Source organism: Excalfactoria chinensis, chromosome 24, assembly GCF_039878825.1.
Source record: "Excalfactoria chinensis isolate bCotChi1 chromosome 24, bCotChi1.hap2, whole genome shotgun sequence".
In the NCBI taxonomy this organism is placed as follows: Eukaryota; Metazoa; Chordata; class Aves; order Galliformes; family Phasianidae; genus Excalfactoria; species Excalfactoria chinensis.
The window spans coordinates 1090269-1104918 of NC_092848.1; the positions used below are offsets into that span (position 1 = coordinate 1090269).

The window sequence follows — 14650 nt, forward strand, 5'->3', positions numbered from 1 at the left end:
ATCCCTGTCTGTCTCCTTAATTCTATCATCAATACTGGGCTCTTATTTTGTCTGTTTTTCTCTTGCTGGATTCAGGTTCTAAAAAAGACCTGTAAATGATCTGGAACATCATCACCAGACCTCATCTCCCTCCCTCCCCTCAATGAAACAAGAGACCAATTTCCCCACGTCCCTCCCTCCCCCCCCCAAGACCAATACACCAGTAACAGCAAAAGGAAAAACAAAACTGAAACAGAAATAAAACCAACAACAGAAAATAAAACAACCCCCCCCCCCCAAAAAACAAACAAACAAACAAACCTACACACATGCTACGCTGTAAAAATGCAGAGTTAACACTATTGGGAAGAAGGCTGTGGGTTGTTGAGATGGTCTTTGAAGAATGAGCAGTATCCATCTGCACTCCTTTTCCCCAGCCCACCCATCACCAGTGACAGTCCTTCATGGAAGGGGTTTTGTTTCCTCTCCCACAAGCTGCCAAATGGACAGCCTGGAAATCCCATGGCCTCCCCCCCAACCCCCTCAAATCCCTCATCCTTCCCCCCCTCCCCCCCTCCCCATCCCAGTGAGCCAGGCTGGTTTGAATCTGTACACAGCATGAAGCTGCATAAAGCAGTGGAGCAGCTGCAGGGCACAGAAAACATACTGGTCTCTTCAAAGGGCATCTTCTCCAGCCATCTCTACGCTCCCGACTGAGCAGAGCTGCGTTCTCCCCCTCTTGCTCAAACCCACAGTTCAGATCTTTATACAAAGGCTGGCCAGGGTGGGTGCCAGGGTTTAGTTCTTGTCCTCTTTCTTGTCATCGTCCTCTGAGGGGTAGGAATGCCATGTCAACCTCTCCTCATAGAACGAGATGACCACCTGGGGGCACTTGATGTTGGCTTCCTTGGCGGGGACCAGGTCGGCCTCATCAGAGTTCTTCCTACAGGCCAGAGCAAAGGAGCAAATTAGGGGCTGCAGAGGGGAGGCAGAAGAACTGGAGACTGGAGAGAATCAAGCAGTTGGAAAACCGAGGAGTCCTCAGGCCACTCAGGGAATCCAAGCAAACCCTTCCTGAGTGGCTCTGGTGCAGAGAGAAGCAGCACATGAGCCCTCAAAAGCAGACACAAATTCAGCTCCGTGTTGTCAGGCACGAGGACAGCAGCCAAATCAAAGCTGCAGCCCTTCCCCAGCTACTCCATACTTCTGAGACAGTGCAAGAGCAAGAAGCTCCTGCACCTTCATCACCTGCTTGGTTTGGCTCCCAGCTGCACCAGCGACAAGCCCTGTTCCACTACAGCTGAAAGGGATGTGGTCACAGCTCTCCTTGGGGCGCGGCCTTCTGAAGCTGTGACTCATGCCACAACATCACACCCCTCTTTCTCCCCAAGCTCGCGCCTGCTGCAGGGGGCATCTTAAGAGCCACGCAATCCCAAGGGCCCTACCTGCTTCTTTCACATCCACGTTAGCCTCAGCGCAGAGAGGGTCACCTCAGGCAGCAGCGCCATCGTGAGAGATTTCGTGCCAGGTAGCAGGGACTCCCCAGGCGCAGGTCCTTCCCTCTCTGGCACAGAATAAGTGAAGAAATGACAGACACAAAGACACACTCACCACTTCATCAGGAACATGAGCTCCCCGCTGGAATCTGTGGCACCGATGATCCGTTCTGGTTCAAAGCCCCGGGCAAAGCCTCGTGGTTTCTCCGACTGTAAGAGACAAGTTTCCACTTGTAGCATCGAAGGGTGACGCTCACACCCCTGCTGTAAGCCACACAGATACACTGAGGGCTGCTCAGAAAAGGCTCTGTGCATCAGATGCTTGGACTGCAATGACAGGCCAGCAGGCTCGGGTGCATACCTATGGCACAGAGGGGACCTGGAGCCCCAGGGCAGTCCAAAGCCATATGCAGAGGATCCAATTCCCAAGGCACAGCTGCTCAAACTTTTGTGCTGGCTGAGATTCAGCAGCTCCCAGGATGCAAACCAGACTGCAGAGCCCTTTTTCCTCGTCCTTCTTCCCAAGCAGCTATGAGCATCCTGAGACGGAGGCTCTCTGCTCTGCCTTGCTCCCTCTCTCGGAGGCAGCAGGTAATCCCTGCAGCCCATTTTACCCCTTGCGGCTGCTCAAGAGAAGCTGTGGCTCCACATGTTTAGGTTCAAAGACTGACCTTTCAGTTTAGTGCTAAAACCGGCTCTAGATTCTCAGAGGCCTGGCTCAGAGGAGCAGCTCGTGCCTCTTTCTGAAAAGCTGCAGCTTTTCTAAAGCACTCCAGCTGTGCCTCACTGATCTGGAATGGGTCTCCCCTCCATGCAGAACCATTTGACTGAGGTTTCAGAGCATGACTACTCCAGTTGCTGGACACTGGCAAATGCAGAGCTAGGGAGGTGAGTACAGAAAGCCCACGCTGCCTCACCTCCTCCTTCTTCTTCTTTGGTTTGCTCTCCTCCCCTTTGTCCTCCGTGTCAGACTCCGCTTTGCGTTTGCTTCCCTCAGACTTCTCGCTCTCATGTGCAGTTTTCTGGGACTGAAGGAACTCTGCAATGAGGTCTGGGCAGTCGAGGTTCTCCTCTGGCTCCCATGTGTTATCTTCACTGGAATCAAAACCAGCAGTTTAATTTACAGACAGGGACAGACACAAAGTCCTGACACCAGATGAAGTGGAGATGCTGAGAGAAGCAGCATGATTCTGTGCCCTCACCCCACAAAACAGATAAGGGCAGTGATGTCAGAGGCCAGGGCAAAATTATTTCTCTTTCCAGGAAAGAAATGCATTTCATTTCATCTGCCTGCTTGCTTCACGTTCCGTTAAAGGGAAGGCAGCCTCACACCTGACCTAAGTCACCCCTCTTTTAGATTAAAGCCATTCCCCCTCAACCCATCACTATCAGAATGTGTAAAAAGTCAGCTTTCCTCTTGCTTACTTACTCGGAGAAGCCTTTCCATTTCAGCAGATATTCCACTTTGCCCTTCACCACTCGTCGATCCAGGACCTTCTCCACCACATACTCCTCCTCCTCTTCCTCTAAGACCTCTTCTACTTTCTTCTTGTTCTGTTTTTTTCCCATTGTGCTGGCCAGTTTTTCAGCTTACGGGCGACGCTGCTGAAATGGGAAAGACCACACGTGTGTGTTAAGGTCAGGTTTGCCTTTGCTAGGCAGCAAAAGTATACCCAGTACCCAGCTTTGCCTCTGAGCACCCAGCACAGAAGGCTGTTCTAGAGGAAACAGGCAGTTACAAAGCAGGAAACACACAAAGCCCTTCCACTCATCCTTGTCCTGAGCTGTGGAAACCATTTGCAAACCCACATAACAGCAGGAGGGAGAAAGCTGACATTAATTCTAAGTTAATAAACAGTTAATCCACACTAAACACAAGTGACAATCCCCATGTTCTTCTCTTTGGTGTTTTCACATACGTGTGCTCTAGGATATTCATCCAGCTCCGAGGTTTTTCTTCTCCTTATCTCCAGGGCATACAAACAGCCACAGAGCCACAAGCCCAGAGCACTGGGAAGTGCTGTAGGGTTTGCAGGATGCTCAGCCCCTGAAGAAAGGAATACAGGAGTGCTGTCCTCAGGTTCTAAGACTGCCCTGATTCAGACTGCCCAAAGGGCTGGGAGGTGGTGAGCTTTCCCACCTGATGTCACCAACACTGAGTCACTGGCACTGCTCTGTCACCAGGACCAAACCTCCTGGTTCTGGCTCTGCATCCTGAGAGGAGTGATTGCCACCCACCCACCTTGCTGAACAGCTGCCCAGAGCCTTCTTGGCTTAACTGCTTTGGTTCCAGTAAGAAATGTGTTTTTTCTGCCAAGCAAGATGACTGGCGAGCTGGTCAAACATTACCAGCCCAAAGGCTTCATTTTTTGCTTCTCATGTGATCTTGAACATTTCAGCTGACAAAAACCTAGTTAGTTTATATAGCAAAACAAGAATCCCGCAGATTTACACTAATGGAAGATGTCAGAGTTAGGAACAATCTCAGCTGAGCAGGCTCCCTTTGCACAAGATGTTGCCGAGTTGAGCAGCTGCCATTAAAGCTCCATTCAAAGGAAAAGGCTCAAAAATGAGGCCCACAAAGCCCATAATATGAACGACTAGTTCACACCAGAAGCCCCAACAGAGAGGACAGGAGGGACACAGCTGAGGCCGCATGCTCCAGACCACCCTGTCTGTGCTGCTGTCTCACAGACAGGCCCTAAGGGCAGCCAAGGAGCATGGAAAAGCACAGAGAGAGAAAGCAGCACTTCTCTGTTTGGCACGCACAGCGCTCAAATGTTTGGATTTTGGACCTTGCTGCTGTGCTGCTGCTCGGAGCACACACTGTGCAGAGGACGGGCACTGAGCTGCTGGTGGACCAGGCACAGCAACAGCACAGGGCTCTGCTGCTTTGAGCTTACCTGGTGGCTTCAGAAAAAGAGAGGTCAGCACCAGAGCAGGCTGGAGATGGGGACAGGAAAATAGCTGTCTCTGCTGTGTTACAGAGCTGCAGCATCCATCAGAGGAGACGAAGCCTCCTCTGAGAGCTGTGCGAAGCCATCAGAAGTTCCCCAGCCTGTCAAGCCCAACAGCTGGAGTGATGACAGAGATGTTGCCACTGCAGGGGCACAGCTACCACAGGGCTCCTTTATTAAATATCACAGCACACCCAGCCCCCAGGGATACAGATTTCCTGCCCCATTCCTTAAGGGATGTGGGGGGGAAAGTAAAAGCTGGAAACAGCTTGCTGAAACAACATCATGTAGCAGAAAGGCTTTTTCCCTGCCCTGCTCCCAGGCTAAGGCAGAGTCAGATATCCACTGGTTATTGACTGGATGCTGGGTGGAGGCGAGCCCAAGGCTGTGCAATGCAACAAGGCGAAGCTGCCAGCGCCTGCAGGAAGCCAGGCTCGAGTTTCACTCTGGAATTCCTCTGGCAGCTCCTTCCTCCCCTTCGCCCCCGCGGGGAGGAGGATCCTCCATGCACTGAGGCACAACCTGTATGTGGAGAAAAGGGCCCGCAGGGATGAGATCCTGGGGTTCCCTGCTCCCAGATGGGACTTGTGCTCAGCTGCAGCCAAAAGGATCTCAGTCACAAACACTGCAGTTGTTGCCTTGTTCTGTAAGGATCCTGGGATGCTGCGTTAAGGAGCCGAGTGGTTCCCTGGACCAGAGCTTGGAGTGAGATGGGCAGCAATGGAAAAAGGAGGAAAGCTACAGAGCAATGCAAGCAATGCTATGCCACAGCTCCATCACAGTATTACAGGAAGGGCAGTAGAAGATGCAGATGCAAGGCCAGGAGCACTTGAAGAAAGCAGGCCAGGAGCAGAACCCAGGGGGCCTGATGGCTCCAGGGCTCCACGCAGCACAGTACATCTGCAGCCTGCAGCAGGCAGGCAACGCTGAGCCCCAGCAGAGCAGCTGCTGCAGAGCCTGGCGTTGCAGAGGCAAGCTGCTGTGCAGGCCTTTCTCTGCACTGCAGTCAGGGAGGCTGGAGCACGACAAAGGGATTCGGCAGAGATTGCAGCCTTTGCAACGAGGGCATTTCAAAACCCTGCCTGTTTTTTCCTTGATTCAAAACAAACCACGGCCACACAGAGCACTGCTTGGTTTGTGGTTGGAGGGGAACACAGCAGAGGCAATGCACAACAGCTCTGGGGAGACCGCTCACATCCACAGGATTTGGGGGCTGGATTATCCTGCCCTTAGAGAGGTCTCATTAAGTAGCACATACTTCCTATGTTCAACTTCAATTTTCCTTTACTTAATGGGTGAAAAAAAGTTGGTTTACACTGTAAAAAAAACCAGGACCATCCTGGGTCTAGAAACCCTGCCCTAAGTCCTTCTGTTTTACATTTGCTGCTTCCTACCTAACTGCTCAAGGCAAGGCTGAAATCCTTTGTGAAAAGGAAAGCAGAGCAATGAAAGATCGAAAGAATGACTCCTTGGTCTGAAGCTAATAGGAAAAGCATCTGACACACCTAAGGCACTTGAAAAGAATTCAAAGCCCGGTAAAAGGGCAGGAAGAAAAGAAAAGAGGCCCAGCATGAAGGTGTGCACAAAAGCCTGCTTTATAGGGACAGGAATAGCAGGCGGAGGAGCAACAGAGCTTGGGGTTGACAGCATGGATCAGCACAAAGCTTGGCTCACTGTGCTTCCTGGGGCAGTGGGGAATGGAACCGATGCTGAGATGCTGCTGAGGGAGAGCTGCTGCCTTTCCAACGTGCCTCGTGCTCATCAGTAGGAAGCTTAACAAAGAGAGGGCCAAGAAGAAAAACGTGGACACCCAGAGCTTGGGTCTGAATACAGCCCGGTTCCATTAGCTGCACCTTAAAGGCTGAACACTTCAGCTTTGCTTTAATGAGTCCCAAACTTTAAACATTTCCTCCCTTCTGCCTTTCTCAAACTTGGCCCAGATCTCTGCAAGGACTTACAAACACTCCAAGTTTATTCTGCACGTGCCTGGGGGAGGCAATAGGCACCGTCCTGCTGAAGTGGGAAACAGCACATCATAAACCTTTCGAGCTCCAGAACCTGAACATGGCAAAAAACAACCCTGGAAAGTACGAGTGGAAGCTCAAAGCTTTGAGCAGAGACCAAACTAAAGGAAAGCCACGACCTCTGAGCTCAGCCACATCGTTTCCAGTTATGTTCACAATCCAGGAGAGAACGCAGCTCTGGATTTATCGATAAACACACACAACAGGGATGTTACGGAGGGAACTCGAGCTCCAAACCCCATCCCATAGACAAGGGTTGTATGCTTTGCTTGCCAAAGGCAGACAGAACTTCTGAACTCCTTTAAACCAGCCGAAAGCTGAAGGTGGGAACACAGGGCTGCCTTCCTCCTTTGTGTACAGGGAGGAAAGCAAAGCATTACCACGATACCCTCAGCTTTAGGATGAGAGGCGACGGCTTCAAGTGACTGTCGGCTACCAGGAACAACTTCATCTCAGCAAGAGCAACGAGGCACAGACAGCCCACGGAGGTGGGAGTGTCACCAGCAGGGTAAGGATGTGGCACTGAGGGCTGCATTTAGCGCTGAGGTCGGGACCTGAGGGGCTCTTTTCCAACCTCAACCATCCCATGACCGTCTCTACGTGCTCACGGGAAGCAACTCCTCAATTCCACCCCCCTATTCTGCCTCCCCCATCCCCTAAAAGGCACGGAGGAGCCTCGCAGTGTCTGAAGGCTCCGAGCGGCTCTTCCCGCCGCGCTTCGCCCTCTCAGCTCCATACAAACCAATGTAAAAGCTCACCGCCCCCCCAACCGCAGCGGGGGGAGCCACCGCACCGCCCCCCCCACCCCAACATGGACCCCCCCCCAATATGGATCCCCCTCTGGGGGTCCGAACCGCCGCCGATCCCCCCCCATCCATCCCAGCCCGGTTTGAACACACGACAACGAACGACCCCCCCCACTCCCACCCGGTGCGGCCTACCTCGCTCCGTTCCCTCTCAAGGCCCGGCTTTGTCCCCTCACGGCCCCGCCTCAGCGCGGGCCCGGGCGGTTCCCCCCCCTCCAACCTTCACACACACACAACGGTAACCGAGGCCTACACCGCCGCGCTCACCTTACACAGCCCCGCCAACGGATCCCAATGGAAGCGGCCTACGGGCGGGCAGGGGCCGGCGCCGCGGGCCTGGCGCGCTCCGTCTGCCTCCGTCGAACAAAAGAGCCCGGCCAACCCCAGTACCCGCCGCGCTGAGTTGCGCATGCGCCGCGACCCGCACCCACCGCGATGCACTATGGGAGATGCAGTCCGCCGTTGCTTCTTTATAAGGGTGTTGCCACAGGGTATCATGGGAGGTGTAGGCTTCTCGAGGATAGCAGCGCGAACTACAGTTCCCGACATACCCCGCGCGGGGCGGAAGAGGAAGTGCCGCCCGCGCTGTAAGGCCGCCGCGCCGCCGTGCGGTTTAAAGGGGCCGCGTTCTGCCCGAGGAGGTGAGGGGGGTCCTGAAAGGGGGCGGGGGTCGCTTTGGTCGGGGATGCTGAGCTTTGTATGGGGAGCTCGATAGGGGGGAGGTTGTATGGCTGCCTTGTGGGGCCTTGGGAGGGGGAGGCCTCCGGGTTCCGATTTGGTGCTGGAAGGCGGAATCCTGCAGCCCCGGATCGCGACCCCTGGGGGGGAGTTGGGGGGGGGGGGTGTAACATCGGCATCCCCCAAGGGGGGCCCTTAATTGGGATCTGAAGTTAAAGCCCTGAAAGAGGATCTGCTGTAACTGCTTAAAGCTGCCCCAAAGCTGCCGCCCCAAAGCTGCTGCCCCAAAGCAAGCTGCCTTCTCCCTGTGGTTTATCAAGTGAAGAGCAATGAGCTCTAAATCGAGCTGAAATGAGATTATTTGATGCTCAGTGTGAATGCGTGGCCGTGGGACACGTGTGCTTTCCTGTGCTGTGCCAGGCCTGGGGCTGTGCTCGCTCCTGCTCTGCCCACAGGCAGCAATGGGGGCTGCGGGGACAGGCAGCCCCATCCTACCCCATTATCATCCATCCCACCCCATAGAGCAGCTGTCCTTTGCGGTCTCCAACCTCCCATAGCTGAGCAACCCAACCCCTTCTGCTATTCTGCGAGGGCTGTTTTCTCTCATCTCTGTTGTGTTTTTGCCCTGTGGGATCACAGCTGCTTGGGGAGAGCTGAGCACCCATTGCTAAGCCCGGCAGGGTGACCGGTAGCACATTTGGCTCCTTTCCTGCCCTCTGTCCCCAAGGGGAGGATCACATGAGCTGAAATGTAGTGGGGTTTTTTTGGTAGGTTCCCCTCATCCACCCCCTTACAGCTCAAATTGGAAACAGCAGCAGCAGCAGCAGCAGTCTGAGCCAGCCCCATTGAGAGCTGTTGTCACTGTGAGATACCCCAGAGCTGCCTGCACTGGGCCTGGGGCTCCTTGCTTTGTGCCCTCAGCTCTTCTCTGCTGTCCATTTTACACCTCAAGTGCTTTGGATCAGACCTGTGAGATCTTGCAAACCCGGTGGAGCCAGATTTTTTGTAGCGTGGATCGTGGCTCGCTCCTCCCCTTGTCCCAGCTAAAATTAGCTCAGCCTTCAGAAGAGCTTCGCTTCACAACCCAGCGGATAAATAAAGGCTGAGCTCGCAATGCTACCCAGCACTTGGCAGCTCCCATGGCCTAAAAGGCAAAGCTCCAAGAAACTGGGAACAGGTGAAGGGTTGCTTTGCCTCTTTGCTCCGTGTCCCTCAGGAGCTGGGGCTGTGTCCTGAACCTCAGGTTCATCCCAGGGGCTCCAAATGCTTTGCACAACAAAACAGAGAGGGTGAAACCAGGACACGTTGGTCTGCCAGCTTCCCCCTGATGAGCTTTGCTATTCTGTGTGGTCCAGACCAGGGAGGGACACTAGGATGGGTTGGTCTGTGCTGTTGTGGGGTGTGGGGACTGTCTGTCCTCTCTCTTCCTCGCATTGCTGGCACAGTGTCTGTGCTACGGTTGCAAAACAGGGATTACTGCAGGGGAATGCAATGGGGCAGCAAATCAGCTGGGGGGGCCCAGTGGTGCCTGAGGGATGTGGTGGAGGAAGAGGCAGGAAGCTCATGGCAAAACTCAATGGGAGAGCTGAGGGCAACGTGGAGTGCTGGGCAGGGAGGGAGCAGGGAGGGCAAGTGGTTGCAATGAAGGCACGACATCTAAAGCAGAGGGGGGAAATCGTGGTCAGGAGTTTTGCTGCTTGTTCAGTTGTATTGTGAAAGAGCCCAGAGGAACGGCCTGGTCTGTGTCTGGTGCTAATGGGAGACGTGCTGGGGCAGCAGCAGGAGCTGGGCTGATCTCAGGGAGGGAAGCAGGCTGCTCTAACAGTGGGAGGATGCTGGCTGGGGGTGGCTGCTTTGCTTTGCTTGGGCAGGCAGCAGAGGGAGGCTGGTGAGAGGAGGAAGCTGTGATCAAAGCGGAGTTCTCTCCTCACCACCTGAACTGGCTGCACTGATGTTTCAGTGGAAACACCAAGGGAAAGAGGTGCTGCATATCCCAGTTGTGGTCATGGAGCAGCCTCCAGCAGGAGCCTGATGGGCTGTGTGGCCTATGGAGCACGTAGGAGGTTAATACTGCTTTGCTCTCTGCCCTGGGGGCTGCTGGACTTGGTTGCATCCTCTTTATTTCATGGTGGCTTACTGGATAGGATCAGCTGTGCCAGGACTGGGGGCTGGAGAGGTGATGCTGGCTGAGACAGAAACATGAACTTCCTGGGGGTGTGTGGAGGAGTGGGGGGGGGATCCTGATGATCTCTTCCTACTGAATCCTTTTTCCTCTCTGCAGATGTTTCCTTCTGGGCTCTGGCTCTAGGATGTTGGAGAGCCGAGAGGAGGTAAGGAGCTGCATTGAGGGGTGAGAGGTGCTGAACACCGGGCAGGGGGCAGAGCTGGGGGGTGGATGGGGATGAGGCTGGGAGGTCTGCCCTGTGCTCAGGGCAATGTTTGTACCCCAGGAGTTGACCACGGTGCGCGTTCAGGACCCTCGAGTGCAGAACGAAGGCTCCTGGAACTCCTATGTGGATTATAAGATCTTCCTCCACGTAAGTTGTGGTTGCTGGAAAGGGGGGAAACCACGGAGCTTACCTTCCCCTCAGGTGGGAGGGTTATGTCTGTGTTCTCCTTCTCCTTGTGCAGACCAACAGCAAGGCCTTCACAGCCAAGACCTCATGTGTGCGGCGCCGCTACCGTGAATTCGTGTGGCTGAGGAAGCAGCTCCAGAAGAATGCTGGCTTGGTGTAAGCATGCCCTGAGCTCCCTGCTTAGCCCTACATGCAGCCAGACAGCACAGCTCCATTGCTCTGGGTATCTGATGTGCTCTCAGAGAAGGGTGGCACTCATGGGATCCAGCTCTATACAAAGCAGGGTGCCAACTGCTGCCAGATGTGATGCCCCACACCTTCTTGCTCCAGTGCTGGGCTGATCTGACCCTGAGCTGCTGCCTCTGTTCTCTTCCTTCAGGCCTGTCCCAGAGCTGCCTGGGAAATCCACCTTCTTTGTGGGGAGCACAGATGAATTCATTGAGAAGAGGAGACAAGGGCTGCAGCAGTTCCTGGAGAAGTGAGTGAAGCTCCTGCACACACAGGGCAGCAAAGGGAGGATGCAGCATTTAGGAGATGCTGTTTGGGAGGTAGCAATGGATCAGCTGCTGGGGTCACCCTGGTAGTGTCAGCTGTCTGAGCAGGGCTCGGAGCGCTCTGTGCTCCTGCAGACCTGCTTCAGCCCTTTCTCTTTTTGCACAGGGTTGTGCAGAACGTTGTTCTCCTCTCCGACAGCCGGCTGCACCTCTTCCTGCAGAGCCAGCTCTCTGTGCCCGAGATAGAGGCATGTGTGCAAGGCCAAGGCTCGCAGACAGTGACAGAAGCCATCCTGCACTACGCCATGTCCAACTGTGGCTGGGTGCAGGAGGAGGAGAGCCGCCCTACGCTGCTGCCAGGAGGAGGTGTGCATGGCAGGTAATGCAGGCAGAGAAAGACCATCCCATGGGCACTGCAATGGGGCAGAGCCCAGCTCTTTTGCTGCGCATAGAGCTGCTTTGAGCTTGAGTCTCCCAGAGAAAACTTAAGCTGAGATTTATAGAGGTCTTTGGATGCATTCCTTCCTTAATCTACGTGTGGCGAGGAACCTTTGAGCCTTTCAGAACACAGACTATCTGTGCATCTTCTCTCGGCCCTTGCAGTGTGCAAAGCATGTCTCACACCCACCACAGCTGCAGAACACTTGCTGTGGGGGGGGGGGGTGGAATTAGCCAGGCATCTCCCTGGGTGGGTGGGGGCTGCACCCTTGGTGCCAGTCAAAGGTTTTCTGTACCTGGGGAGGCAGCTGCCAGGGTGGGAGAGGAAAACATCCTCCATTTGTCACCTCTGCATCACTCACACACTCAAGTCCTGCCGGTGCAGGTTCCCTGGCAGTGATGCTCTGCATCCCTGTGCTCCTTGAGGCTGTGTCTGCCCTTCTGCACCATAAGTGCTTTCTCAGCTTGGTTTTTCAATGAATGGGAACAAGAAGCATCTGGAGTCCAGCAAGGTTTAAGATAGGGCTCTTTTTGCTTGAAGGAGAGGGTTTGGGGGAGCAGCCAGAGCTAACAGGGTAGGTATTCAGGTGTTGTAGCTGCCTTTTCCTCGCTGCTGCCAGCACCATCTGCCTCTTAACTGCTGGTGCTGCCCTTGTGTACAACCACAAGCAGCCACTGCAGTGAGTGCCAGAGCTCTGACTGCTTTCTCTTTTCAGCTGTGCCAGCCTGGGGGCCACACAAGGGCTGAGCTGCCTGGAGAGCCTCCCACACTGGACCGACTTTGGCATGGATGACACGCAATCGGACAGCCCGGATGAACCAGCAGAGCCCTTGGGTGGACAGCAAGACACTCAGTAAATGGTTAGAGTGACCTCACCTGCCTTCCCCAGGACCTGCAGCTCTCTCTGGAGGTGCTGCTGGCTGAGCCAGAGGGAAGCCAGGCTGGTAGGCAGGACTGGGGCTGTGCTGGGAACACGGCTTTCTCCTTGGCTCTGTGGTGTCCGGGGCTCGTTTGCTCTCTTCCTGATGACTTTTAACTGTCCTTGATGTCCCAGGCAGTGTGTTTTGTAGCTCTTCTCTTCGCAGAAGAGATCTAGTGGTTAGTGAAACCTGTGTTTGTTATTCCCGTGGCCCTTTGCTCTCCAATTGGAGTAGGAGCAGGGCTTGGTTAGGTCACGATGCCAGCAAGGCCTCATGTTCTTGATGCATTCCTAGCCCTGGCCATGGTGGGATGTGCTGACTGTGATGTGTGCAGCCTCAGACTTGGAGTGGGAGCTGGTTGCTGCCCAGCAGGTCCCTTTGGATCAGCCCTTTGCATGGAGGCTGCATTTCCCCTGCGATAGCTGTGCAGCTCTTGGGGGCAGTGCTCTCAGCTGCATGGAACCCACCACAGGCTGCAGATACTCTGCTCAAACCTGGGCCATGTTGGCAGCATAGCTGGGACAAATAGAGACGAACCCCCCCCTCGGCCTGTTTGTGCAGCCACCCCTTCCAGATGGGATCCTGCAGGAGAACAAACCTTTCTGCACGTAGATAGCACAGGGGAGGAGAATGGGGGGGGGGCTCACAGCCAGGAGGGAGCTTGCTCGGAGCAACGCAGCATGCAACTGCCTTGCAGTGGGTATCTGGCAGTGCTTGGGGCCCTGGTTACTTTTGCTGCTGCTCCCTGTGCTCTCCTGCACCTTTTCCTATCCCCTGAGCACTGGTAGAGGCAGAGCTGACGTGCTCTGACTTGAAATAAAAACCAAGTAGAAGAGGTTTGCTGCTTGCTGATGTCTGTCCTTGGCCGCGTGGGTGGAAGGAGCCAAACAGGGCTGAGGCCAAAGCTAATTGGAGATGGATGGCTGTAGGGAACGGAGCAGCTGATTGCAGCTCTCCCTGTAGGGCTGACCCTGCTGGGGCAGCTCACCTAGAGAGGAAGAGTTGAGTTGGGATGGGGGGGGGGTCCACAAAGCAGAGGGCAGAGCAGGTGGGTCAGACCGTGAGATCCATAGGGCTGGTTGTTTGCACACACAGAGGTTTGGGGGGGGGGGTTTGCAGGTTGGAAAGCAGTCTGTGTGGCAGCAGAAACGTCAGGAGGAGTTGATGGTGAAGGCTGGCAGCTGCTTCCCCCTTTTCCTTCATACATATTCATGTCTGCTCACATGAGTGTGCAGCTCCAAATGGCTCAGCTGAGAGGCCAGCTGTGGCCATAGGCTGCACAGCATCCTGCAGGCATCGCTCCTTCAAGCAGAGCTGCAACCTTTGAGAGCAGAACTCAACCTGGAACTGTAACCCAGCTCCGGGCATCCCTCCCTCCATCCATACCCTACCAGGAGCTCGGCCAAGCCCTGTGGCTTCCCATTGGAGCTGATGGAGATGCAGCAGCTCACCCCCCCCCTACCTCCATAGGGTGCCCATCGTTCCCCCCATGGGGGTGCAGCTGCTGCCCCGGTGTTGGCAGCGTGTCAGAGGCAGGAGGAAATTATTTTTAGTGGTGTTGATCTGTGAAGCTGTCGGGAAAACAGTGACTCATTCGGAGACAGCACCATATGGGGGGGGCTGGTAGGGGGAGGGGGCTCTGAGCTGCCCCAGTGCTGCATGCACCCCCATCACACCCCCATCCCGGTGGTCCCCCCCATGCCCAGCTGAGCTCTGTGCATCCCAAACCCATCCCAATAGCCCACTACGAAGCCCACCCCCCCTCCTCAATTCCGTCCCCCCCCCCCCAACACCACCACGCGGTCGCTCCCCCTGCCGGGCTGTGCGCAAACCCAGAGCGCCACCTGGCGGCCCCGAGGCGCAATGCAGCTTGGAGAGGATTGTTGGGGGGGGGTGGGGAGTGGGTTTATTGCGGGCTGCCCACCCAGGGGGGGGACGGAACTGGTGGTACCCGAGTACCGAGGGCTGTGAAGGGTCCTGGGTAGCGGGTGGTGGCACGCAGGGCTCTTCTTGTAACGGGTTCTCAGGGCTGGGGAGGGTCTTTGTGGCATCGCAGCGTGGGAAAGGCCAGCACCTGGATTTGGGGAGGGGGAGAGACAAGGTGAGGGTGGGGAAGGGGACTCAGCATAGGGCTGTGGGTCACAGGGAGGACACGAAGGTCTCCAAGCCCAAAGGGTGGTCAGGTGGCTGCTGACCCCCTGATGTCCCAGCCCCACTACCAGGTTTTATTTCTCTGTCTGCCAAATGCCCCCGTATGGGCTCTGGGAGAACAGCCCAGCGC

General features: G+C 55.2%; 3 protein-coding genes across 4 annotated transcripts in view; 1 reads left to right on the forward strand and 2 right to left on the reverse strand.

Annotated features, from left to right (window-relative positions):
- Window positions 1-313: 313 nt before the first annotated feature.
- Window positions 314-7706, reverse strand: CBX1 (chromobox 1). Its single transcript, XM_072356598.1, has 5 exons — window positions 7530-7706; window positions 2905-3080; window positions 2393-2570; window positions 1591-1685; window positions 314-922 (listed from the first exon to the last, which is right to left on the reverse strand). The coding sequence occupies exons 2-5, from the start codon at window positions 3042-3044 to the stop codon at window positions 778-780; spliced, it is 558 nt and encodes a 185-aa protein (XP_072212699.1). The 5' UTR covers window positions 3045-3080; window positions 7530-7706; the 3' UTR covers window positions 314-777.
- Window positions 7707-7809: 103 nt separating this feature from the next.
- On the forward strand, window positions 7810-13206 carry SNX11 (sorting nexin 11). The gene is made up of 7 exons (XM_072356571.1): window positions 7810-7903; window positions 10222-10270; window positions 10391-10477; window positions 10572-10672; window positions 10896-10994; window positions 11177-11389; window positions 12165-13206. Exons 2-7 carry the CDS (start codon window positions 10250-10252, stop codon window positions 12304-12306), a joined length of 663 nt encoding a protein of 220 aa, XP_072212672.1. The 5' UTR covers window positions 7810-7903; window positions 10222-10249; the 3' UTR covers window positions 12307-13206.
- A 913-nt stretch (window positions 13207-14119) lies between these two features.
- Window positions 14120-14650, reverse strand: part of SKAP1 (src kinase associated phosphoprotein 1) — a 113227-nt gene continuing 112696 nt past the window's right edge. For both annotated transcript variants that reach the window (XM_072356654.1, XM_072356653.1), the window contains one exon: window positions 14120-14443. The gene's annotated coding sequence lies outside the window, so the exon portion shown is untranslated. The remainder of the gene's footprint in view (window positions 14444-14650) is intronic.

Bases quoted from the DNA above. Each gene is read 5' to 3' on its own strand.
- CBX1 (XM_072356598.1), bottom strand. From the start codon at position 3,044: ATGGGAAAAAAACAGAACAAGAAGAAAGTAGAAGAGGTCTTAGAGGAA. The intron at 2,571-2,904 runs GTAAGTAAGCAA...TTTTGATTCCAG, and splicing joins AAATGGAAAGGCTTCTCCGA to TGAAGATAACACATGGGAGC. The intron at 923-1,590 runs GTGAGTGTGTCT...TCTGGCCTGTAG, and splicing joins CTCATGTTCCTGATGAAGTG to GAAGAACTCTGATGAGGCCG.
- SNX11 (XM_072356571.1), top strand. From the start codon at position 10,250: ATGTTGGAGAGCCGAGAGGAG. The intron at 10,271-10,390 runs GTAAGGAGCTGC...TTTGTACCCCAG, and splicing joins TGTTGGAGAGCCGAGAGGAG to GAGTTGACCACGGTGCGCGT. The intron at 11,390-12,164 runs GTAATGCAGGCA...TTCTCTTTTCAG, and splicing joins GGAGGAGGTGTGCATGGCAG to CTGTGCCAGCCTGGGGGCCA.